Genomic DNA, 25,349 nt, shown 5'->3' with positions numbered 1-25,349 from the left:
CGCTGATTGTTCATTCTAGATTCTTTCATATTTCTACCCCCATCATTCTACTATTTGACTGAAATAGAAATTGGATGTAATCTGGCATTTCAGGTACGCTTTTCTCCCTTGATATAAGATTTTTTTTTCTACTTGGAATACTGTGCAAAATATGCTAGCAATGTCTGAAGGGTATGTATCTAATCTGCCACAAGTCTTGACGTAGCCGATGGAGAAGCTTAATCAGAGGTGGAGTCCAACGCGTCGTCCTTGATGGTGTTCCAGCCATGCTAAGCCTGCGGAACAAGACTTGATCGACCTTGGTTATGTGAGGTCTTTTGTTCGATGATGGAACTGCCAAGTTCGCCTTGTAGGCTTGTCTAGAACTTTGTGTGGTATTCTTTGTCTGCGTGTTTCACATTCATGCTCCACTCCGATATACAAACTATGTATATTCTCCCGACTAGTATGTACGCAACCCAAGTCTGCATCTACTATATACATAAAAGTAGTAGTAACTATCTAAGCATACAGGATATCTCTCACCCTCTCCCCAATGGCCAAACAACTCGTCAATCCAGGACTCTCAATGCCCAACAAATTCACAAACCCAGGAAACCCTTCCTCCTCCTGAATCACAAAATCCTGAAACCCTTTCCCTGTATTCACCGCCCCTCCCTTCCCCAACTTAGGCCGGATCCCACAATAATCCAAAGCGATCGCCTCAACATCCACATTAGGCAAATACGCCCTGATCTCCGGCAACGCCTGCTGCAACCTTGCCGGACTGGGCCTCAAATCACTCGGATCCTCCACCCACTCGACATCCGGCCCAAACCGGATCCTGCCGCCCATGTCAAGGGTCAAATGGGTCCCTAGCCCGCCCGTTCCCGGCAGCGTAGTCGGATACACCAGCACCGAGGTCTTCGGCGTGGAAGCCGAGTAAGAGAAATACGTCCCCTTGGCGAAATAAGCTTTTCGATGCCGCTCAGCCGGCATCACCATGTTATTGATCGCACAGGCCCCATTGCCTGCACTGTTGATCACTGTCTCCGCCGTGATGGTCGTCTCGCTCCCGTCCGCTGACACAGCGCTGATCCGGTATCCGCCGCCCTCACTAGCAGGGAGGGGTTCAATGCCCGTCACCTGTGTCATGAACGCGCAGTCTCCGCCGCGATCTTCGAAATCTCCTTGTAGATAGGTCATTAAGGAATGACTGTCGATGATGCCGGTTGTCGGGCTCTCCACGATGCCGGCCAGGGCGCGCACTTCAGGTTCGCGCCGCTGCGCTTCTTCCTGGCCTAGGATGCGCGTGGGGACGCCGATGCGTTTGGCATGCTCGTGCACGCGCAGACAGGCTTCCCATTGTTCTGGGGTTTGGGCGACAATCCATTTCTTGGTGTTGCGGTGCGGGATGTTGTGCTGGGCGCAGAGTGCGTACAGGAGCTCTTTGCCTTTGATGCAGAGGGAGGTTTTGAGGGTGTCGGCGCCGTAGTAGAGGCCTGCGTGGATGACCTATCATTATGAGATCATTACTTAGCTTTGTTCTTGAGAGTATAATTGTATTGGTTGTAATTAGGGTCTGGAACGCTTACCTCTGAATTGCGACTACTCGTCTCCGTCCCTGGCGCGTCATGTCTCTCGAGCAGAATTGTCGATGTGCCCTCTTTCATGGCTAGTTGGCGCGCAACTGCCAGTCCGACGACCCCTGCGCCTATAACCTTGACAGTGATGTGTTAGATTGCTGTTTGTGGTTGTTGCAAGAATGTAGATGGATGGTGTTGGTAGGGATTGGTTACCGCATGTGTGACGTCGGCCCTGGAGGCGGCAGTGCTGGAGAAGGCACGCCGCGAGAAAAGGCGACCATTGGGAATGGAACGGAGGATATGGGTGGCCATGGTAATTGGGTGACTCCGTGGGATCATTTAGACAATGCCTGCATTGTACGGGGGTGGGTTGTTGGGGTGAGGAGGAGCATTTGAGTGGTGGTTGTTCCCCACGACGGGCGGAGTCGGCGTCGGTGCCGATGCCGATAAGCTCTGCTATTATCGTTATCTTCGGGGATGTTCCTGGCCCGATACTTGGTTGGTGAAGATTGGAACATGGATTTCGTATGCTGATTCAGGGGTATCTGATTGTAATACTTTATGTTCTAACTATATGGGGTGGTCGCTTCTATGGATCATATTATCGTACAGTGGACTATTTGGGCGTGCCATCTCAGGCTATGGAATATACAGTGGCAGATTCAGACCAACCTAGCGGGTCTATCGACGAATGTCGATCGATTAGCCACGCTTGCCTACGTTCTTGAGCATGTCTTCCAAATGCTGCACGCTGTTAGTTCGATCCTTTGAATTGGCAATGTGGCACGTACCTGTTTCTGTTCGGTGGCTAGTTTGCCATGGGTATCCTGCGTCCGTCAGCATCAGCATCCGCAGCGGATCAATCGACTTACACTAATAATAGCCAGAACAAGCGAATAATTATTGTAAAGAAACCTCTCCCTCCGTTTGGCGTCGCCGCCAATCCGGCTAAGCTTTGCTAGAAGATTGTCAAACTCTGTGGTCAATCGGCCCAGACTATTGGCCACTGGCTCGTCATCCCCGGCTTCACTGCTCAGCACCAAAATGCCGTGCAGGAGTTGTCCAAAACGCTGAGTGAGAAAATGAGGTGCGAATGACTTGTTGAGATCGTCTCCTCCAGCAAGAGACAATGCGGAGACCGCACTACGGCCGGTGTTCGCTGCTACCCGTTTCAATGACTCGCACTGCGTGTCCATGATGACTTGGAACCGAGGCCACAATTGCATGTTGGTTCCGTTGACATAGGAGTCGGCCACCGGTACCTTGCGTCGCTGCAATTCGAAAGCGGCTTGCTGGTTCAATCGCACGCAGATCAGAACTCCGAGCGCATCTGTAGTCTGCTCGATCAGGTGCTTGGTCAGGGCCTGCCCAAGGGTGAAGACTGGTTCGAAGATCTCAACGGCCTTGCGAGATATCTGTTGGAAGCCCAATGTGGAGAACATCTCGGTCATGAACGAGTATTCGGCGGAAACATTATCTAGGAGAGCAAGGTTGAAGTTTCGGAAAGGGACTTCGAGTCCGTGGAAAGCATTGTCCTCCTCTGCCAAGTAGGAAGATATTGCCATTTGATTACCTGCCCTAAGTATGTCGACTCTCCTGCCGAGAGAGAAGGGGTCGTGCGCCGCAGAACCAGCTCGGCCACCGGGAACAATGTTACCTGTGCCAGTCAGTATCAGTCAAATCATGCACTGAGCAGCAAGCTCAAACACACCTGTTTTATGTGAGGATGGATCCCCTCCTAATACCTCATTCCGGTCGCTCGGATAGACCTTGATTTTTTCGAGTGCTTGGTGATACCTTGTGAAATGCGACAGGTAATACCATCGCATCGTATTGATGTAGGCCTGAGTGATTTCTCCCGTGAGAGTGGGGTGGGCTCGTGATATGTAGCCGTACAAGTCCTTGAACTTAACTAGTCGCTGCTGCTGGATGATCTGTGCATTGATGTTCGGAGATCGCAGGGCTCGAATTTGAGACACCAGATAGTCCCGGATCCGCTCCACTGCCTGCATGTCTGTTAGTCAATCTGTAAAGGAAATTTATACCGGATGCAGTACCTTCTTCTTGATATCACCCAGCAGAGGCCGCACATCTTCGATAGACTTGCTACTATTGGTGCCTGAGGCCTTGGCTTCGATGCTAGCCGTCCGAGTCTCGATCTCGTTCAGAGCCTTGACCCAGTTCTCATCAATAGGTCCCTCCGCCACTAATCGGACGGTCTTCGGAGACAAGCTGATTTCCTCCACAGCAGGTCCAAGCAGCTGTTCAACATTCCGTCGGTTCTCTAGCATCGCATTCAGCTGTATCGAACGAGATTGCAAACTCTCTATTTCTGCTGATACAGCTCCCAATTCATTCTGAAAGTCATTCAAGTACATTTCAACTGACTTGGAGACGTCATCGCAGCCAGTGATTGCCGAGTGCAGGTCCTGAAATTTGTCCCTTTCCTTCTCGAACTGCTGGATGGTCTGGGCGCCGACATCACTTTGCCATGCTCTTCTAGGTTGTTCTTCTTCCGCGATAAAATCTTCCAGGCTGAGTCCATGGAAATCAATGTCCTCCACAAGCTCCGAGGGTTTCACTTCCGCGACGGACGCTGGAGAGCTGTCTCTTGTTTTGCCTTGTTTTCCAATGATCCCATTCAAAACCTCGAGCGGATCAGCAACATCGGATGGGCGGGGTCTTGCGGCACTCGGTTTAGGCGAGGAACCTTCACGTGCAGTCGCAGCGAGGGAAGTAGATGAGTCGTTCGGAGTCGACAAGAGAGACAACGCCGAACCTTGGCGACTGGAGGCGGGGCGATTGTTCTGAGCCGGAGCCAAGCGAGATGAGGTCCTTCGAGGCAAGGGAGAGCTGCTGCGACTATCAAATTGGGGACCGGAGGGCGTCGCATGACCCGAAATGCGGTCTAGCCACATCTTGGGAGGCCGACACGGAGAAGCGTGCGGATAGCGGAGAGCTCCCCGGGTTCATCGAGGGGTGAGGTGGAGAGGTGAGGGAAGTTCTCCCAGAACACAGGTGGGTACTGGGAGATATTATACGGCAGCGTACATTCGAGAAGACGGGGGTAAGGCCGAGGCCAGGCTGATACTTATCGACGGGAGGATAAAGAGTAGATAGCTACTAAGTATTACTATAGTCGTTTGGAGTATACGTGGAATAGCAGGCCGAGATGCTACGGCGCACTGCAGCAACCGCGGACGTGGTTTGTCCGAGACTAGACCGGACTGGGACTAGCGACCACAAAACCCCGCCACAACCAGTGCCTTTTTTTCGCAGTCCATTTGTCGATTTCTTTTCGCCTGTGTCCCCCTCTTCGTCCTTCCTTCGCTTTTTTCTCTTCCTTTTCCTCTAATCTCCTCCTCAATTCCAACATCCTCCTCACCTCTCCCTTTCACTTTTTACCTCATACCCCCTAAAATCCATCACCATGGCTGACGAGGTAGGTGCTAACTCTCCTTCTGCGAACTTCCCGGTCTACTCAGTTGCGGCCTATCTTCGTCCTGCTTGCTCGGTTGGGTTGGGTGTTTTCGGGGCCTCGCATCTCGATCGCTGCCCCCCACCCAACCCCCCTCGTTCCTGCAGACATTGCATATTTCGCTACACTCTTGGGCCATCCTCTATCATCTTGATCATGGGCTAGTTTGCTAATATTCACACTCAATAGCACGAGACCTTCGAGTCCGCCGATGCCGGCGCCTCGGCCACCTACCCCATGCAGTGCTCTGCCCTGCGCAAGAACGGTCACGTTGTCATCAAGGGCCGCCCCTGCAAGATCGTTGAGATGTCCACCTCCAAGACTGGCAAGCACGGTCACGCCAAGGTCCACATCGTTGCCATCGATATCTTCACCCAGAAGAAGCTTGAGGATCTGTCCCCCTCCACCCACAACATGGATGTCCCCAACGTCTACCGCAAGGAATACCAGCTCGTGAGTAGTTCGGAACATGTACGGTCTTGATAAACTTGACACGCTAACACGGCTATAGCTTGACGTTACTGACGACGACTTCCTTTCCCTGATGGACGAGGCCGGTAACACCAAGGACGACGTCAAGGTTCCCGAGGGTGAGGTTGGCGACCGTATCCGCCGCATGTTCCACGAGGAGGAGAAGGACTGCAGTGAGTAGCACCCGTTTATGTTGGATAAGTGGCTGTTGGCATGATTACTGACGAAATTCCTTTCCAGACGTCACCATCCTGTCCTCCATGGGCGAGCAGGTCTGCATGGATGTCAAGGAGGCTCCCAAGGGCAACTAAATTATTGTGTCTATGGACCGTTAACTGCTCTGTCATCCATGGTGTATTTGAAGAGCCTCGCTCGGCTGTGCCCTTGGTCAGGTGGATGATACGGCCTTTTGGGCAGCTGCGGCGCCACGTACTCTTATATCCGTCTGTTTAGCCTTGGGTATACGCTGAGCTGGCCATGATGGTCACGTTAATTTGGCAGCATAAATCCTGCCTTGTCAGAGAAACAGTTCTTGAGTTCAGCACTTTCACGATAGTTTGACGAATAAAAAATTAACTACCTTTCTCCCAACATGTCATGTCCCAATGTCATTCGTAGACAAGATAAGCAGCGTACCAGTGTAGATCCGATATTCTGAGACACGCGTGCATGAAACCTACGGAAACAATGAAGTACCAACCTAATCGCAAGAAAATTAAAGGCTACGCAGTGGGCGATAAGGCGCATGCGGATATTACTTTTTCGGGGTCCTGCATCAACGGTAGAAAAATCTGACTGGTAACAAATCTCTGGTAGCTGCGCTGACCCGCTCCGGAAGACCCAGGCCTTCTGTTCCTCCACAACCTTTGGACAAGGAAGAATGAAGAGCGCTGCCCTGGATGGAGTACATCACCCGAGGGGTTTGCGGGCAGGAAGGGTGCCGTGAACGACGGTATTATCTGGATAATGGCCTCTGGTTCTGCAGGCGGGGTCATCAACAAGAGGTCTGATCTTCCCCCTCTCTCCCGCCCCTCACTCATTCTACGCACGCGACCGATCAGCCCACTCATTCTCCATTTGTCGCGTAGGGACGTCAAGTCGAAGAAGATCCCGAAGACTTTAACACGCAAGGCCGGACAAGTCGCGTAAAGAAGGCTGCAGCGGAGAAGTCTCAAAAGAGTAAGAGAGCCTCCAACCTACCATAACTACAACCACCACCATCATCCTACCATCATGGTTTGGGGGTGACGCGCTCTCCACATCGGCTAATATCGGGCAGCATACCGGGGACGCCAGGCTTATAGTCTATTTCTGCAAGTCTACCAATTGATCCTCTGGAAGCAATGTCACGCGCTGGTCCATCACCGCGGCTTTCCGTCCGAGTTGGAGGTATGCATGACACAGCCCCCTTGGGGAAACGACTAATGAACGGCTCACTGATGCACGCATAGTCTGTCGTTCGCGATCTTTGGGCGCTCCGATTGGAGACGTACGCCGAAAAGATTAATGATCCTTCAGAACAGGATGAGGAGCCTGAGTTCTTCAGCTCGCAGGTCACCTCGGGGCTTGATGGATCCGACGACACCAGGTTCAGAGGAAGGCAGGCTACATGGCCTCGCCTTATTGATAGCATTGCTTTGTGCTATCTAGGCGCCCTGTTAATGAGGCTTCCAGTGGGTGTTGGGGATTTCTATCGGTGAGTAGTCAAGTATGAACCACTGTGGATCTTCCAAGGGCTAAGTGATTGTTTAGAATGGTAATGCGTGGTGATGTTCCTTTCATCAGGATTGTAAAGGTTATCCCTCGAGAGATGAGGGATAAATTGCCACAAGAGTTCATTTCGATACTTGAGACCACGGTGAGTGCCTATGATATGTCAGGAGGAATTGATGGTCGTGTCTGACTATATGATAGAGGCTACTCCAAGCCGAGCACCTTCATGGGGCTGTCTCAGACCTTCTGCTGCTTTATCATAACAAATTCAGCATGCAATTTCCATCTTTGAACTGGCCAGTCTTGTTATATAAATATGTCAAGAGACTTGCGCTTCCTCGTATGCGACGCCCCCGTCTTCAATCATTCCTATTCGTTAACCTACTTGCAGTGGACATTCACCCGGCCGCAAAGAAGTTGCAGCATCTTCTAGGGTTCGACTTTGAATACCCTACAAGCATATCTGGAAGGAGAAGGCCACTCCAACTGCCCGAGCTGCAACTAGTCGCTCTGGTTGTCATCACTACCAAGCTTCTGTTCCCGTTTGACGATGTTGAACGATATCCCGCGACTGTTGAAGAGCCCACAGTGCAAGTGATCGACTGGAATCTTTGGTCACAAATACAGAGGCATTATGACAATCGAGAGACGCCTGCGGGTCAGCTTGGCAAGGGAAAGGAGATATTGGTGACTGAGAGAGACGTCTTCGGTATGACGCCATCCCAGCTCGACGAGTATATGAACTGGTACGAGAATAGCTGGCTCGATCCAAGTAAAGGTATGAAGTGTGCCATATTTTCCCCTTCTCGGTGCTGAACAATGTTCCAGTATCAAATCCCCTCGTAGATCTCTTTCCGACTGGTCCAAGTGCTGGAGAAAGCCAGACCACAGCTCCTACTCCAGACATAACAGATGAGGAAGCTCTTGATGAATTGAACAAGGCGTCCACCAGCCAATTAAGAGCAAGACAGGTCATTGCAGATAACAACCTGGACACTCCACGGCCGGGATGCTCCTACACTCGGTATCGAACCGAATCTGATCTTCCGGATACTGCGAGGTCATTCTACGAGACAGCTGCCAAGGTAGCCGGTGTTTCCCTATCTACATTGATTAGGGCTGTATCACAAGCAGAAAATAAAATCAACCGGTGGCTTGAAGAGCAGCGGCGGGTTGAGTACTTTGGATCGATGGGCATGGACTTCACTCGGGACTCCAGTGCGGATCCAGACAATGATGAAGAGAGCATGTCTGAGCTGGAGGATGGTGACTTAAGTTGAGCTTGGCGATCGTATATACTAGGGAACTGAGCCAATTGGGTCCCGTCTTTGAAGTAGTAAATAAGTATCAAAAATAGAAACATCCTATATTGTTAGTCCTTGAGGTTATATTTTCCCTGCAAATTAAAATTTATTGAAGGAAGGCTGATTCGCATCATTGAACACTGATGTCGGGTCGAGCATCATAAAAGCACAACCAAACGCGGACCGCGGACCACGGACCACGGGAAGCCTCCAACGTATGGATGATGCTAAATGGATGATGTAAAAGTAGTAGTAGTCTACGGACTAATTATGGAGACTGCGGAGAGGCCCCGAACGCGGCCGGACTGCCCTAAACCCTGATCACGTGCGGTCCGTTCCACCTTTGCTAAGCGAGAAATCGTGAAATTGACATCGCCTCATCCGACCGACCTTGTCAGCCGATCGTCAGCCAGCAACAACGAAAACCGCAGCCAGTACGTATACCCTTTTCGTTCGTGAATGCGAAATGCGTGTTCTCTGAAGTCGCAAGCTAACATGTCGTTTTTTCCGCGTCTCTGCAGTGCAGATGTAGGTCATTCCAAGATTCCCTGGCAACCACCCGTCGAATCCCAGCCCGAAATCCGAAAGATGGCACGAATATATCATCGAGAAATGAAACAAGGAAACTGACCCAGGCTTCTTCCCGATCAATAGTTTCGTCAAGACCCTCACGGGTAAGACCATTACCCTCGACGTCGAGTCGAGCGACACCATCGACAACGTCAAGACCAAGATCCAGGACAAGGAGGGTATCCCCCCGGATCAGCAGCGTCTTATCTTCGCTGGTAAGCAGCTTGAGGATGGCCGCACCCTGAGCGACTACAACATCCAGAAGGTATGAAATGAACCGGTTCCGCGAAATATCTTATACGTCGATTTCGTCTGCTCGGATAGTCGGTTACGAACATGATGCGATTCGGGTCGGTGGGGGGCGACACAACACGCAACTAGGTTTTGAGGAGGGGGAATTATTCCATCGGCACGGTCGCATTCATGGACGTTTCACGACTATCGGCATCCGACGCGACATCAATCCACCGGGATATAGTTTGACTGACGGGTTATCTTCTCGACTATAGGAGTCCACCCTTCACCTGGTCCTCCGTCTGCGTGGTGGTATCATCGAGCCCTCCCTTAAGGCTCTTGCCTCCAAGTACAACTGCGAGAAGTCCATCTGCCGCAAGTGCTACGTACGTCCATCCATTCATCCATACTACTTCCTTACCCCTCGTCTCGATCCCGCCCCTCTCTTGAGTCCCGGCTAGCGAAAAATCCCCCCACTAACATTGATAACCCGATTAGGCCCGCCTTCCCCCCCGTGCCACCAACTGCCGCAAGAAGAAGTGTGGTCACACCAACCAGCTCCGCCCCAAGAAGAAGCTCAAATAGACGATTATCTTATTACGGTTTTTCTGCGTTGCTGGGGAAAAGTGCTGCTGGGGTTACGATACGATTGCAACGTGGGAGATTTTCTACATGGCGTTGGAATGATGAATCATTACTTATAGCCGAAGTCAAATGTCTATAGTTGACTCCTCGGGAAGAAGTTGCAATCAAAGCACAACCTGTAAAATCCAAAAAAGCTCTCGTCGCATTCTTAGTAGATACACATACACACATGCAGCACGGCTTGGTGGAAAGGTAAACGTTCAACAGACAAAACAGCGGGAACGATATCAGAAATAACAACACTTGAGAACATAAACCAGCAAGTCGACACATGATATATGACATAATGCTGCCGGAGCAATGTCATGGTCCACAGGGGAAAGACAGCAACAGATCAATAGAACATCCGGAGGAAACCACACCGATACAACACCGACATCTAGCACCTTTTCTACCAGCCACCAAACATCCGTCGCTTGTCGTCGTCGTGGTCATCGTCGTCATCGTGGTCCTTGTTCTTCTTCGAAACGGGACTTCCATGTCTGCACATAAGCCAATATTAGTCACAATCCCTCACAGTAGAATAGCACACCAGAGTAGGGGCCAGGGAACCACTTACGCAAAGAACAAGATCTTAATCGCCAACGCAAACCCAGCATGCAGGACAATGACCAGAATCAGCAAGATCTTGCTAGCCTTCGCATCCGTAGCACTAAGGACCGGGTACAGATTGCGCAGGAGGAAGAAGACCGTCCACCCGAAGCCAACACCCACCAGAGCCCAATTCAACGCCGTCAAAGGACTCCAGCTAACCAGTGCGACCGCAATCCAAATCAGGTTCGAGTATCCATAGAGCGCCCACGACTCGACTAAGTCCGCGCTGGAGCTGCCGAACCACTTCAGCGCACCCCACAGCGCAATGGGGATGATGCCCGTGTATCCGTAAACCAAGCCTGCGGCGCCGGATAGCAAAGTGAAATCGTATTCGAAGTGCTCGTCGTCATTGTTGGAGAGCCATTGCGAGATGGTACCGGTTAGGAAGAGGATGACGACGACGGTGGTTGCGATCCAGAAGGGTCCGTAGAGGTCCGGGTTTCCTTCCAGGACGTCGAGGAAGTTGCTGCGCGGGTAGATGGCTGCGACGCAGCGGCGGAGGACTTCGTTCGTGTCGACGTCGAAGAATTGCGAGTAGTAGTGGATTGACCACCAGTTGAGCTTGGAGGGGGTACCGCCGGGGGATCGGTCACGGCCGCGCGATGAACCGCCGCCGAGGAAGGGGGCCGAGTCTTGTTGGGCTTTGGCGTTGCGTTGGTCGTTTTCGAAGTCTGAGAAGGGGAGGTAAGTAGGTGTGTGTTGGGATGAGGTGGTGGTTGTGCTCAAGGCCAGCTAGCTTACTGGAACGGTGGAATTCGAGGTCTTCTTGGAGGTCGGTATGGCCGAGATCGCCCTGGAAATTGAGGTCAGTATACTGCGATCGGGGATGCGTACTGTTATTGAAGTCTTACCTCGGCGTCAACGTCCACTACCACATCATAGCCCTGGTTCGCCATCTTGGGCAGCTCACGTTCGGTTTAAAGGGTGGTTGTTGAGCTCTCGGTTCCTGGGAGATGCGGGAATGCAAGAGTACACCTCAGCGGCTGCCGGGAAAGCCACGCACTAGCCACTATGTGGAGACTGCCCATCTATTCAACACGGGCTGACGCGGGCTGTGTTTCGCATTTTGTGCGTCCGCCTCTACTGTCTATTCTGTGTGCTAAGGCTGTTCTTTGTCTCGTAAATTTAACTTTCTCCTTATTAGCATGTTTTTAACCTGTCTTCAATATTTTATACACAAAAGCCCAAGCCTTTAATTTCTGAACCGGTGCCTTCTTGTCTTTCCCAAGGGTCACATAAGAATTAAAGATAGCCCCGGGCCTGCAGAGCCCCATGGAACCTACTGACATACGCCCATATCGTATTGTCAAACCCCCTCTTCTTGATCCAGAACGACATAGCACCAATGAACATTGTCACAGCCACAGAGCCGATTGTCCGTCTGTGATTCCACAGGAAAGCAATGGTCTTCTCCTTCCGCTCCTCCCAACGTAGATGCCGTACTTGTTTCGCGAAGAGGTCGACTGTTTCATCGGGCCCTTGGATCCTGACGAGATCCCTTGAAGATTTCAGCACACTGCACTCTGGAATGCGCTTCCAGGCTCCAAATGGTAGACTTTCCGGCGGGTGAGCTTCGAAAAGCTGCATCGCGAGGGATATCAAACCCTCAAGATCCAAGGGGTTTGGGAGCTTGGACAGGGTAAAATGCAGCATATCGGTTTCATCGACTGAGAATTCAAGCAATTCTTTCTTGCGGGAGAGGATAATTGCCGCAAAGAGGTATATGGAGACTACTGGTTCCTGGGCCAGCAGGAAATCGAAAAGGCGTGCAATGTCGCTATATTCTTGGATGTCGTGAGAGTACATCGTCAAAGTTGCGGCGAGTGCAAAGAATGGTTTGATTTCGGCGAGGTGACGCCGTAATGCAGGGTCAGCCTTTTCAATGATCGCAGGAATCAGCTCTAGATGTTTCAGCGCTGGCGAAAGGGACGGCAACATGTAATCTCTTATCCGAAGAAGAGATATTTGTGCCACAGCAGCAGCGCTATTTTGTCCACCGAGCACTAATAGTAGGACCTGAACGATATCATGGTAGCCCTGAAAGTAGCAGAGCATGGGAAAGCACCGTAGGACTTGCTTGATCAATTTGGAGAGCTCATCCTTCTTGATAGAGAGCTCCTGGTCAGAGCCTAGTCAAGTTAGACATCCCCAATCGCCAAAACAACTGAATGGATGACTTACATTCAGGGTAGTAGACAAATGACCTGTTCACATCAAGCTGAACTTGTTCTTCGTCAATATGTGCAGGTAGATGTTCCCATCCCGTGAAATCGAAACTGGGTCCTCGTCGATCACACTGTAGAAGAATAGGCCCTTATCGGACGTCAGATAATGTATATAACTGGTATTAGGTAGCGCTCACAGGCTGTTCGCCGGACATCATCATTGAGGAAGCCACCTTCTGAGGTAGCGTATGAGACTAATGCATCAATATCACGCAAGTCGCATGCTTGGCGGATTGCCGTTTCTTTTTCGGCTCTGAGATTTTCGAGCTCCGCGTTCTTGGGTTTCTCTGACTCTAGGGCCTCGGCCTCGGCGGCAGTCTTCTGCTCTGTTTCCAGATTTGTCTCCGTGATGTGCTCTGGTTCGTTATTCTCAGATGGCTGGTCCATCGTTGAGGCGCGCAGTATACTCCAAAGAAATTGTTTGTGTAAACCTGCGTATTCCCAATTCTGGTCTCCAAATGAAACAATTCGACGATATAATTTTTATTTGTACCCCGATGTATAGCGTTAACAATGAGTGGTCTATACTTGGATGCAACGGATGAACGGGCCTCTCGCCAGATCAGAGCTTGCGTTTGGGGATCTCAAAATCCAGATGTGGGATCCAGTCCAACCCTGGCTTCTCCAGATTCACCGACAGGTCCGCAATGTAGGCAACCAAATATCTATGGGATAGCATAGGCGATATGCAAAGCCGGAGGTGATTGCGGCCATGGCCAAACCCAAAACGGACGCGTGGCCGCCTCAGGCCACACATCGGGTCTGTGTCCCGTGATCTGTGATTTGCTTGGTTGGATCTGTATCGCCGACCGCCCGAACGAGCAGGCGAGGCTTTGATGGTCGATCCACTGCCCCTCCAGACTTCCTACATGGCTGGCTGAGGTCCTCACGAGTCCCCGGGTCACTGTTGATTAATTCGCAGGCAACTAAAACTGTCTTATTCAGAATTAATTCTGCTGGCTCACAAAGATAGCTGCAGACAATGCTGCAAATTTATAGTGGGCCGATGGCATCATACTAAAACCAAACATATTCAATTGACCTTCCCGCGAACCGCTTGGGTTCCACTGCTGGCCATCGTGTTTAATTCGACATACTACTTCCCCGCTGTCTATGTCCCATGAACGCGTTTTGTCGTCAGACACAAGCTTCTGGACAACCATATGGTGTTTGGGTAATTTGAGAAACCATCTCAGTACTTATCGCTAGCACCACCGCAAGCGTTTTCATAAGAAATCACTGGAGTGTATGTCCCAAATTATTTGCCTGTGACAAGTCTTCCACAAATTATAATTTGCTAATGCTCCAACTAGGTTTCTGTTTTGCATAGCGGTGGCTAAATCTACAGAGGGTATTTCTCTTTGATCTGTTCTCGCATGGTAGCACTGCGCTCTGTGTTCACTTCGCCTCTCGTGTCTCAGCAATTTCCTGACATGAAATTGCTTTCTCATATTACATCAAGCATGAGAATTCATGAGCTATAGCTTTGAGAGACATTCCCTCCCATTCTTCTCTAATTTTTCAGCTCCACGGAAGTAGGACTCGGTACCCGTCGAAAAGCAGCTGCGGACACCGTTGGTCAGCTATTCTACTCTTTCGTTTCGTTTTCCTTTTTTCTTTCCGCGTCTCTCTTTCTACTCATTTTGTGTCCTCTGGCTATCCTTTCGTTTGGCAAGGGAACCACTTTCTTTGATTTTAGGGCCCTCTTTCTCCACGGTCAATCAGAGAAGCTATCATGGCTACATCAGGAAGCGGTGCAGGATTAGCCGCAAACAATTCAGCGACCGTTGCAGGTGGAGGTGGGGATTCGATGGAAATCGAGACAGAAAGCATACATTCTGCATCCCAGACAAAAGTTGGACTATTGTCGCATACTCTAGTATCAAGTCCTATCATTCAATGGATTCTCCCTGCGCATCTCAGAAGCAAAGACCAAAACGATGTCGTCTTCGTGGGTGAGCGACATTTGCAAATCAAAGAAGCAGTATCTGGGGTTCATCTGGAGGAGGTCACTACCAAAAATGACTTTGACTCGTGTATCATGGCAGCAAAAGTCATTAATGTCAGCACCGAATTGCCTTGGGAAGAGGAGATGAAGCTCGCAGCGAGCAATTCGACACTGCGCGCGAGCTCAGACTTGCGCCAGGATCTTCCTCCACAAATATTGGTTCTTAGCCTTGCTTCGAAAGAGCTAGTATTCCTGTACTTTTCGAACGCGAGTGGCCAATTTGTCTACCATCGTCGGCCGCTGCCGAACGATGTCAGTGCTTTTGAACGATTCGGCCGGAATATTGCCGTGGAGCCAAGGTATGCCTCTTAAGAAACCTTTCCATGATGATCATAGGCTGAGAGTTGTTGCAGGTCTCGTGCGGTAGCAGTTAGTGCTTCAAGTGACTATTTTGGGATCTTCGTCTTGAAGCGGCCGCCGGTAATTCAAGCACAGATGACCCAAAACAGACTTGACCCTATAGCAGAGGTATGTTCTGGTTACTTCTAGATACTGAAATGCGACTAACTTGTGTGTCACTTATGTAGGAGCGCTTCTTCCGCGTCGACGGCGATATAATTGCCATGGAATTTCTGTATCCCAAATCTGAAGACGGAGACAAGATCACTTTACTACTGTTGATTGCTCAAGATCAGTTGACACAAGCTGTTTGTTACGAATGGGACGCGAACGAGTCTTTACGCCAGGCTACCCCACGGGTGACCAAAAAAGTATTGCCGCTGGAGGATAGGCTTCCTACTATGTTGATTCCCTTGACTAAGACTTCTTCATTCATGCTCGTCACGACGACATCGATAACGGTATACCAAAATAAGCTTGACCCTCAGAGACTCCCCAGCAGATACCCGCTCCCTGTCTATGAGAAAGAATCTCAAAAGTCCCCTCTCTGGACCAGATGGGCGAGGCCGTTGCGCAATTGGCTATACAATCAGAAACATGATGACATTTACCTCTGTCGCGAAGACGGTGAAATAACGTACTTGGGAATTGGCACTGACGGCGAGCTCGAGAATCAGGCACATTTAGGCCAGCTGTGCTGTGACGTTGATGCAGCATTTGATATTCTGGATATTGGCTACGAAGGTGGTGACCTACTCCTTGCAGCGGGCACCACAGGTGATGGCGGGCTTTTTGTCCAGAAAGCTCGTGACCATCCGCGGTGTGTCCAGAAGTTTATGAACTGGACCCCTGTCACCGACTCCGTTGTTGTGAAAAGTGAGGACACGATGCCCTCGGATATTGCAACCGATCGCCTTTTTGTTTGCTCTGCTTCTTCGTTCTCACGAGGTGCAGTAGTTGAGCTGCGTCACGGGGTTGAAGCACAAATCGGGCTCATTGTTGCGCTGGAGGAGTTGTCTGGAACCAGAGATATATGGACCATGCCAGACAGCACGACCGGAGGTGTTTTTGTCCTAACATCTGACCCTATGTCCTCACTTTTATTGTACTTGCCTGCCGATTTTGGGGAAGAACTTTGTGCTATTGATGAGGCAGAGTCCGGGCTTGACTCTAGCACACAGACCTTGGCAGCAGGATGCACTGTATTGGGAGCTATCTTACAAGTGACAGACAAGACAATTTGCGTTGGCACAACCCCAGAGATGCCGGGCTATCGCTTTGAGGTCGATCCTGGCCAGAGTATTGCGGTGGCTGCGGTTGATGGACCGGCCTCACTCATCGCTGCTGTTGTTAGGACACAAGATGAAGTACACCTTCACGTGAAGAAACTCACGTCAGATGGCCAGCATCAGTTGCTTGATCTAGCTCCACTCTCGTTAATGCAACATGAGCCGGTTTGTATGACCATGGAGAATCTTGACTCGTCCCTATTTCTGTTTCTAGGCACGAGCAACGGAAGGGTCTTGGTGTATCGCATCTCCGAAAGCATCTCTTTCTTACTGGAAGCCACTGTCAACGTCGGGAGTGAGAACGACATATCGAGAGCCATTGATAGTATTGCTGTCATTAGAAAGGCCGATAAATTTTCACCGAGAATGTGCACTATTCTATGCGGTTTGCGAAGCGGTATCCTGGTTCCATTCGGGCTATTGCTTGACAGGGAAAACCCTGACGCCCCCATTGGTGAGGATTGATCTGTCACACGCATTCGTGTTCCCTATGCTGATCACATTGATATGCAGCATTAACCCAGGTAACGCCGCAACAGCTAGGCCATACATCGGTGAAAGTGCAGGGAAAGGGGGAGTTTGCATTATTGACCTGTGGACAAGGGTTCTGGCAAGCATCTTGCAACAGCGGACTAGCCGATTACTCTCTTCAGAGAATATGGGTCACCGACCAGAATAATGTGAGTATCATGAGCTCGTCGATTCAACCATCAATACTAACACCCTTTAGCCTGCATACCACCCAAAAAGCATACACAGCTTTTCTATCTCGAGTTCTGGGAGTCAAGACATGGATGGACTTTCCAACACGCTTTTCTGCGTCGCCGACGGACAGCTCATGATATGTACCTTGGAGCAAGGGACGAAGACTGTTCCAAGGAGGATCGACTTGCCCGGTAGCGCTAGCAGACTAGCTTATTCAAGATATCTCAAAAGCTTGATAGTGGTTTATTCCCAGACAGAATACGACACAGACGCAGACCCCGTCAAACGCTACACGCGGCCCTTCATCGAGTTTGTTGACCCTGACATGCAACACTCGCTTATCGATTCCCTCGAAAATCCTTTGGATGACGATCCCCGGCCGTGGCGACCTCAAGGTGCAGCAGGAGAAAAGATCAGCTGCATACTGGAGTGGACGCCCAGGAAAGGTGACGAGGAATATCACTTCATTGTCATCGGCACTTCTCGCAAAAATCAGCAAGAGCGTGGCCGAGTCATATTCTTACAAGCATACCGCGATCCATTGAAACCGTCGCGGATTGAATGCTCTGTCAAATATATTCACAAGTTTGAGGGACCGGTTTTCGCAATTGCACCATACGGTGCGTTCACCTTAATGGTGTCGACGGGTCATGAAATCGTGCCACTGGAGCCAAAATTCTCGCAGACTCGATGGGTCCGAGCGGCTAGGTACTCCGTCCTGTCTCCGGCGGTCCTCATAACCGCCAGGGAGCCGTACCTCTACATGACCACGTCGAGGGAGTCACTTATGGTGCTCAAGGCCACAGAAGACAAACTAACGCTCCATGCTTATGATCGTCAAAAGCATGATGGTCTCGCTCATGTTTATATTGGTGGAAAGCTGAACCTTATTCTATGCTCCAGCAGAGGTGGGCGGGTGAGCCTTCTGACGGAGAATGGTGTGACGGAGACCAACAAGATGCTACCCACAGCTCTGTGTGAAGCACACCTCCCCTCGTCGGTGATGAGGCTCAGTTCTGGCTCTGATAAGTCACCCCTTTCCACTACCTCTCAGGTATTCTATGGTACGGCGATGAATGGCACAGTTTATCGTTTCTTGACTATTGGTGAGAAGGAGTGGCGCCTTCTACGCTTGCTGCAGGACTTATGCATCCGTGATCCTATGATTTGCCCATTCATTCCCAAGAGGAGAAGACAGCGCAATCCAGTCGGGCTGATGGACCCTCAGCCATCTCAAATGCATATTGACGGTGACATTCTCAGCCGCTTGCTCATACGTGGGTCTGGCTATCTAATGCAGATGCTAAGTAAGGAGACGCTCGGTGGTCCGGCAGCTGCAGGAATCCGCTCAGAGCAGGGAGTCCCCGAGCAATTTGCGGAATTGACAAGACACGTACTGGGAGAAACAAGCGATGCTGTTGCGAGCGTTATGAGATGGCTGCAGCGGATTCTCCCGGTGGATGTCTAGGGATTACCTACAATTTCGGTGGTGAAGGACGAAATTTGGCAGCATGCTATATATAGAATTGTACTGTGTACATAGATGCTTTAATTTTTGACGCAAATTGAATGCAGCCAGCAGCTTAATAGTACGAAGGTGATTATTGTGTGCCAGTCATGAACAATAAGAGTGCGGGCCACCGGCGGCCTCTCGCATAATAATCCGGCGATTGTCCCCACCAAACGCCCGGCCCAAAATTCTTATTACCCCAAAGGCAACTCGTCCTTCCCGCCTCATCGAGTCTCCAACCTTTGGATCTTTATCGACCACCAGGGGGGAAAACGGTTGCTTGTTTTTCGCTCTTTCTTTTTCTTTCCATTCTTCACGATCCCTTTGGAAGGATTTTTTTCTTTTCGGGCTTATCTTTCGCCACTCTTTGCCTTCCGCAGATCGCGCGGGCCGGAGAAAGCTGATACCTCATTGTTAGTGCGCACCACCACCATCAACCTCCATTCATCCTCATTGCCTGCCGACGTCGCTCGGTCACATAATACCGTCTTATATTCACTTGACTAACGGTTCAACTCTTTCTATATAGGGTAATTCCATCTACATATCCATTTAAAGGAATAAAAGCGAGGTCGACCGAATCCTCCACCTATCAATATGGCGCCCAAGAAGAAGGGAAACAAGAGGCAAGAGGAGGACTGGGAAGCTGAGCTCGGAGAGACCGTCCCTGCTCCCGGTGGCGAGGCCGAAGCTCCCGCTGCTGAAGAAGGTGCTGCCGACGAGGATGCTGGCATGGGCGGTGGTGGTTTGCTCGCCGCTTTGAGGAAGAACAAGAACAAGAAGGCGAAGAAGGGAAAGCCGGTCAACGACTTCGTTGAGGGTGAGGATGCCACTCAGGAGGCCAACGGTGATGCCGACTTCGCTAGCAAGCAGCCTGAGGAGGGTACCTTCGATGACGACGATGTGTTCGCCGGAAAGGCTAAGCCTAAGAAGGCTGCTGCTGCGCCTGAGCCCAAGCCCGCTGAGGAGGAGGAGGGTGGCTTCCGTGTGAAGTCTAAGAAGGAGAAGGAGCGCGAGAAGAAGGAGCGTGAGAAGCAGCGTAAGAGGGAGCAGGTATGTTTCTTGCGCTTTTGCGGCTCTTTCATCATTGCGTGATCGTGTCGAACTAATAGGTCTATCTCGTTTTCTAGGCTGCCAAGAAGAAGACCACCGCCCCCGCTGAGAAGGCTCAGCCCGCTAAGGCCGAGCCTGAGAAGAAGGAGGAGGCTGCCCCCGCCCCCGCTGCTGCCCCCGTTCCGGAGACCGGTGGCAAGAAGAAGAAGATCCCTGCACACCTGCTGGCTATCCAGAAGCAACAGGAAGCTCTTCGCAAGCAGCGTGAAGAGGAGGAGCGCCTGTTAGCCGAGGCGCAAGCCGCTGAGGAGGAGAGACGCCGTATTGAAGAGGAAGAGGAGAAGAAGCGGGAAGAGGCCCGCCAAAGGAAGAAGGAGAAGGAGAAGGAGAAGAAGGAGCAGCTTCGTAAGGAGGGTAAGCTGCTCACTAAGGCCCAGAGAGAAGCCAAGGAGCGCAATGAGCGGCGCATGCAGCAGATGCTTGCGGCTGGTATTGGTAAGGTTGCTGGTCTGGAAGAGGGCCAGGCCGAGAAGAAGCGCCCTGTTTACGAGAACCGGAAGAAGCGTGGACCCAAGAAGCAGGAGGATGACCTGGAAGCTGCTGCTGCCCGCGCCAAGGCCCAGCGTGAAGCTGAAGAGGAGCGCAGAAGAAAGGAGGAGGAAGAGAAGAAGGCCAAGGCTGAGGCTGAGGCTGCTGCTGCCGCCGCCGCCGCTGGCGGAGAAGAGAACGAACTCGATGACTGGGAGAAGGCTGCCGATGCCGAGGAAGTGAAGGACAGCTGGGATGCTCCTAGCGACGAGGAAGAGGAGAAGCCCGCCGCCAATGGCAAGGCTGATGAGAAGCCTGCCGGCAAGCAGGCTGAGGAAGATGAGAGTGAGGATGATTCCGATGAGTCCTCTGACGAGGACTCTGAGGACGAGGAGCAGTCCGCGGCACAGAAGGCTATTGCTCAGCGCAAGGCCGAAGCCGCCGAGCGGAGAAAGAAGCAGCACGAGGAGGCTATGGCCGCGCGCTCCAAGGACAACCTCCGTTCTCCTATTTGCTGTATTCTGGGTCACGTCGATACCGGTAAGACCAAGTTGCTGGATAAGATTCGTCAGACAAACGTCCAGGAAGGTGAAGCTGGTGGTATTACGCAGCAGATCGGTGCTACTTACTTCCCTGTCGATGCTCTGCGTCAGAAGACTGCCGTGGTGAACAAGGATGGCCAGTTTGATTTCAAGATCCCTGGTCTGCTCATCATTGATACTCCTGGTCACGAGTCCTTCTCCAACTTGCGTTCGAGAGGTTCCTCCCTCTGTAACATTGCCATCCTGGTTGTCGATATCATGCACGGTCTTGAGCCCCAGACCCTTGAGTCCATGAGGTTGCTCCGCGATCGCCGTACTCCTTTCATCGTCGCTCTGAACAAGATCGATCGTCTGTACGGCTGGAAGAAGATCGACAACAACGGCTTCCAGGAGAGTTTGGCCTTGCAGAACAAGGGCGTTCAGAATGAGTTCCGCACTCGTCTGGAGCGCACCAAGCTCTTGTTTGCTGAGCAGGGTTTCAACTCGGAGCTGTTCTACGAGAACAAGTCCATGGCCCGCAACGTCTCTCTCGTGCCCACCTCCGCCCACACCGGTGAAGGTATCCCTGACATGCTCAAGCTGTTGACCACTCTGACCCAGGAGCGTATGACGAACTCTCTGATGTACCTGTCCGAGGTTGAGTGTACTGTTCTTGAAGTCAAGGTCATTGAGGGTCTCGGTACTACCATTGACGTTGTCCTGTCGAACGGTATCCTCCGCGAGGGTGATCGAATCGTCCTGTGTGGTCTAAACGGTCCTATATCAACGAATATTCGAGCGTTGCTGACGCCGGCTCCTCTCAAGGAACTGCGTCTCAAGTCGCAGTACGTGCACAACAAGGAGGTCAAGGCTGCCCTTGGTGTTAAGATTGCCGCCAACGACCTTGAACAGGCCATTGCCGGTTCTCGTTTGATGGTTGTCGGACCGGATGACGACGAGGAGGACATTGAGGAGGAGGTCATGTCCGATCTGGAGAACCTGCTCAGCAAGGTCTCCAGGGACCAGCGTGGTGTCAGCGTGCAGGCCTCCACTCTTGGATCTCTGGAAGCTCTGCTCGAGTTCCTCCGTGTCTCCAAGATTCCCGTCGCCAACATTTCTATCGGTCCTGTGTACAAGCGTGATGTCATGATGGCGGGTACCATGTTGGAGAAGGCTAAGGAGTACGCCGTTATGCTGTGTTTCGATGTCAAGGTGGACAAGGAAGCAGCTGCCTATGCTGATGAAGTTGGCGTCAAGATTTTCACTGCCGACATCATCTACCACCTGTTCGATGACTTCACCAAGCACATGGCTGAGCTGACGGAGCGCCGCAAGGAGGAGAGCAAGATGCTTGCTGTCTTCCCCTGCGTGCTCAAGACCGTGGCTGTTTTCAACAAGAAGGACCCCATCGTCATTGGTGTTGATGTCGCGGAAGGAAGTCTGCGTCTGCACACTCCTATTGCGGCTGTCAAGGCTAACCCTGAGACTGGCGCTAAGGAAATTATCGACCTTGGTAGAGTGTAAGTTTGGGTCCCTGTTTTCCCTACCTTACAATTACTAATTACGCATACAGCGTCTCGATTGAGCGTGATCACAAGCCCATCCAGGTCTGCAAGAGGGGTCAACCCTCCGTGGCCGTCAAGATCGAGGGAAGCAACCAGCCCATGTACGGTCGTCAGCTCGAAGACAAGGACACCCTGTACTCGCACATCTCTCGTGCCAGTATCGACACCCTCAAGGAGTTCTACCGCTCCGACGTCTCCATGGAGGAGTGGGGTCTCGTCAAGAAGCTCAAGCCTGTCTTTGACATCCCATGATTGCCTTACCCGTTCCTTCTGTAGCCCGGATGCCGAACCTAGCCCTACGCATGGCCCATCGATCACAGACCCTGGGCACTCACTTGAGTACAGCGTGGCGGAGTTATGGCGTTTGGTAACGGGCTCCAGCATGCCATTAACGTGGTATTGTACAGCGGTTTCAAGTTCCATTGCCGTGATGATGAGACATGTGCTGCTTTATGCGAGGAGAATGAAAGGAAACGATAGGTGCATTCTTTGGATTTGACGAAGAAAAGTAAAAGAGCATTGCATGAGAAATGACTACGACTTTCAATCAAAAGCAAGATGCCTGTACATGACATGAAAGAGTGGGTGTGAAGAGAGAGGGGAGAAGAGAAGAGGTGGTTGGAAAAGTAAAGCGTGGTCGATACCTAGGTTTTTGTTTTTCTGTTAATGATAATCATGGATCTCTAGTTGAATTGATTGTTTGTTCGACATTTTCCCAGAACATAAGTAGTACTGATACTAAGTAGTACATACGCCACAACTATAGTAGTTCACATGATACACACCCTCAGTAGTATATACAACCAAACCATCATCTACCCACACAACCACCACTTACGTGATATAAAACTAAGACCTAATTATCATTCCCCTCCCACCTCTCCACCCTACCTCCCCTCTTCGCCCAATCCAACCAACTCCCATCATAAACCCCCAGCCGACCCGCCTCATACCCCGCCTGCTCCGCCAATTGCGCCGCCGCGCGCGCCCTCACCCCAGCCTTACAATAGAACACGATATCCGTGTCCTCTTCCTCCCCCTTCACACCAGGCTTGGGGAACCCAAACCTCGTCTCGAATTCCTCCGGAGTCAGGAACAGCGCGTCGGGCTGGGATGCTAGCGGCACGCTCACGGCCGAGGGGATGATGCCCGTGGAGGAGAGCTCGGCGGGTTCGCGCACGTCGATGAGAATGATGGGTTTTTGGGTCGGGCTGTTGGGGGTGTTGCTGGGGAGGGAGGCGGTTATCTATTTCGTTTTGTTTGTTAGTTTTGGGTGCGTGGGTGGGGGGTTGTGGTGGTAGGTAGGGAGGGACGTACGTCTTCAAAGCCCCATTGGCGGAAGGTGGGGGCGTCGTTGTCTTTGGTGCTTTTTTGGCGGATGGATGAGGAGGAGATCAGGGGGTGGTGGTGAGGGCGAGTGATGGGGTTGATGGTAGTGGTCCTTTTGGTGATGGTGTTGGGGAGGAGAGTGGAGGATTTGGTTGTGAAGGTCCGGGTGGAGGGGATAACGGTGCTGGTGAGGAGGGAGCGGGCGAGGTGGGTGGATGGCTTGGAGGTGGAGGTGAGGAGGGACGTGGGTGCCCGGCGGAGGGGGAGGAGAGAGGCCATTGTTGTTGTTGTTGGCTTTAAGCTCTGGGTTGGAGATGAGGTTGTTGGTGTGGCTGATGCGGTTGCGGATGGGGAAGGTAGTTGGGGGTGTTCTGCGGAAGTTAGTGTGTGGTTTGGGAATGGGGGTATCGGCTGTACGATACAAGTGAGGGATTGTGTGTAGAGAAGTAACTTACCCCAGAGAAAGATGACTTGATATGTCTGGGTTAGATATAGGCAAGTCGAGAAAGTTGTAGAGCTGATAATGCTAGTGACAGCCGATATCCGACGGATGGAAGTCCGGCTTCGGGTGATGTCAGTTGCGGTGTTGACCGCCTTCCATTTATAGTTATTTAGAGATGGATCTATACTACATGTTTAGATATATTTGAAGATCTGAACAGTCTATTCGAAAGCCTGTTGCAATATTCTGAAAAGTTATTTATGTGCAATACATGTCTTTCCCACACTGACAACACCAGCAATCATCGCACCCATCACTAAGGCCCGGGCCATTTTTATCTCGGCCGCACGGTTGATGCAAACCGTTCGCCAACACTTCAACGCCGTGCTATTAACCAAGAAGCTAAACATCAGAATGACATTTTGCACCGGATTAGGGTACGAGAATTCTTGTTGTCCTTAAGACTATCTTCGCGGGATGTTCGTCAGTACAGTCCACTTGGAACTGCTCATTATCTACCCACTTTTGCTGTTGATTAATATTAGCAGGTGTGACTTCCATGAGGGTATTCTGGTGGGAGACATAGTGGCCGGAATCCCAAAGCACTTGAGAGATCTGTAAGAGTCATCATTGTGGATTCCATATTGACATCCTTAGTTAACCATGCAATCTCATCCTCGGGCTGACTGTCTGCTGCCTCGTCAGCTTCGGTGTGTTCCGGCGCCTTCTTATCCTTGGGCCCCATTAAACTAATCTCCAGCGTTCTGCAGTTGGTGGTCTGGTTCATTTTGACGCTAAGTAGACTGAATCAAACGGTTCTGCTTTTTGTTCTCGACCATGCTACTAGCTCTGAGGCATTCCTGGTATCCTGGTTAGTGCCAGTCGCTGCCAGGCAGTAGGAGGCTATAATATTCGCTTGCCGGAATTTTAGGTCATAATATGCGGCGACGTGACTGGTATTAGAACTTATAGCAAGTTCCGCATTCATAGCACCATCAGCTACCAGTGCTGTTCTGTATGTGGATACTTCCAGGACCAATGAATTCTTGAGATCTATCAACCAATCTCTGCTGAAACGAGCAACATCTTTTCTCCATAAAATATATTCGCAACGGAATAAACGGAGTATCAACGAGCACCATTGTGCTGTATCCACACAGTCGAGCCCTTGGGTATGTGATACGATCAGATCTCTGTATGACGGGAACCACTGACCTCGTTCTAGTGAATCCACACTATGAGTCCTTCTGGTATCCGCCCT

General features: G+C 51.2%; 9 protein-coding genes across 9 annotated transcripts; 4 read left to right on the top strand and 5 right to left on the bottom strand.

Moving 5' to 3' along the window:
• Window positions 1-501: 501 nt before the first annotated feature.
• On the bottom strand, window positions 502-1,904 carry AKAW2_20460S (NAD(P)/FAD-dependent oxidoreductase; the record flags this gene model as incomplete). Its single annotated transcript, XM_041685175.1, has 3 exons — window positions 502-1,494; window positions 1,575-1,700; window positions 1,779-1,904. 3 exons carry the CDS (start codon window positions 1,902-1,904, stop codon window positions 502-504), a joined length of 1,245 nt encoding a protein of 414 aa, XP_041539286.1.
• Window positions 1,905-2,267: 363 nt separating this feature from the next.
• AKAW2_20459S (putative GARP complex subunit (Sac2)) lies at window positions 2,268-4,483 on the bottom strand (the record flags this gene model as incomplete). The annotated part of the gene is made up of 5 exons (XM_041685174.1): window positions 2,268-2,309; window positions 2,357-2,392; window positions 2,438-3,222; window positions 3,277-3,571; window positions 3,623-4,483. 5 exons carry the CDS (start codon window positions 4,481-4,483, stop codon window positions 2,268-2,270), a joined length of 2,019 nt encoding a protein of 672 aa, XP_041539285.1.
• A 512-nt stretch (window positions 4,484-4,995) lies between these two features.
• Window positions 4,996-5,825, top strand: TIF51 (Eukaryotic translation initiation factor eIF-5A; the record flags this gene model as incomplete). Its single annotated transcript, XM_041685173.1, has 4 exons — window positions 4,996-5,007; window positions 5,233-5,496; window positions 5,555-5,687; window positions 5,755-5,825. The coding sequence occupies 4 exons, from the start codon at window positions 4,996-4,998 to the stop codon at window positions 5,823-5,825; spliced, it is 480 nt and encodes a 159-aa protein (XP_041539284.1).
• Window positions 5,826-6,413: 588 nt separating this feature from the next.
• Window positions 6,414-8,507, top strand: RRN7 (TFIIB-type zinc finger domain-containing protein; the record flags this gene model as incomplete). Its single annotated transcript, XM_041685172.1, has 8 exons — window positions 6,414-6,518; window positions 6,603-6,693; window positions 6,794-6,903; window positions 6,966-7,210; window positions 7,267-7,372; window positions 7,429-7,567; window positions 7,619-8,005; window positions 8,056-8,507. 8 exons carry the CDS (start codon window positions 6,414-6,416, stop codon window positions 8,505-8,507), a joined length of 1,635 nt encoding a protein of 544 aa, XP_041539283.1.
• A 1,864-nt stretch (window positions 8,508-10,371) lies between these two features.
• On the bottom strand, window positions 10,372-11,470 carry AKAW2_20456S (Yip1 family protein; the record flags this gene model as incomplete). The annotated part of the gene is made up of 4 exons (XM_041685171.1): window positions 10,372-10,462; window positions 10,540-11,245; window positions 11,316-11,367; window positions 11,426-11,470. The coding sequence occupies 4 exons, from the start codon at window positions 11,468-11,470 to the stop codon at window positions 10,372-10,374; spliced, it is 894 nt and encodes a 297-aa protein (XP_041539282.1).
• Window positions 11,471-11,816: 346 nt separating this feature from the next.
• Window positions 11,817-13,186, bottom strand: AKAW2_20455S (TBC domain-containing protein; the record flags this gene model as incomplete). Its single annotated transcript, XM_041685170.1, has 3 exons — window positions 11,817-12,703; window positions 12,756-12,887; window positions 12,937-13,186. 3 exons carry the CDS (start codon window positions 13,184-13,186, stop codon window positions 11,817-11,819), a joined length of 1,269 nt encoding a protein of 422 aa, XP_041539281.1.
• A 1,348-nt stretch (window positions 13,187-14,534) lies between these two features.
• Window positions 14,535-18,608, top strand: thtA (the record flags this gene model as incomplete). Its single annotated transcript, XM_041685169.1, has 5 exons — window positions 14,535-15,106; window positions 15,161-15,275; window positions 15,335-16,889; window positions 16,949-17,115; window positions 17,166-18,608. 5 exons carry the CDS (start codon window positions 14,535-14,537, stop codon window positions 18,606-18,608), a joined length of 3,852 nt encoding a protein of 1,283 aa, XP_041539280.1.
• Window positions 18,609-19,247: 639 nt separating this feature from the next.
• On the top strand, window positions 19,248-22,569 carry AKAW2_20453A (putative mitochondrial translation initiation factor IF-2; the record flags this gene model as incomplete). Its single annotated transcript, XM_041685167.1, has 3 exons — window positions 19,248-19,703; window positions 19,781-22,272; window positions 22,326-22,569. The coding sequence occupies 3 exons, from the start codon at window positions 19,248-19,250 to the stop codon at window positions 22,567-22,569; spliced, it is 3,192 nt and encodes a 1,063-aa protein (XP_041539279.1).
• Window positions 22,570-23,173: 604 nt separating this feature from the next.
• On the bottom strand, window positions 23,174-24,875 carry AKAW2_20452S (uncharacterized protein; the record flags this gene model as incomplete). Its single annotated transcript, XM_041685166.1, has 3 exons — window positions 23,174-23,563; window positions 23,635-24,269; window positions 24,695-24,875. The coding sequence occupies 3 exons, from the start codon at window positions 24,873-24,875 to the stop codon at window positions 23,174-23,176; spliced, it is 1,206 nt and encodes a 401-aa protein (XP_041539278.1).
• Window positions 24,876-25,349: the final 474 nt, after the last annotated feature.

This window comes from Aspergillus luchuensis, chromosome 2, assembly GCF_016861625.1.
Source record: "Aspergillus luchuensis IFO 4308 DNA, chromosome 2, nearly complete sequence".
NCBI lineage: Eukaryota > Fungi > Ascomycota > Eurotiomycetes > Eurotiales > Aspergillaceae > Aspergillus > Aspergillus luchuensis.
The sequence above is the reverse complement of the archived record's forward strand: the minus strand, read 5'-3'. Positions and strand labels throughout refer to the sequence as shown.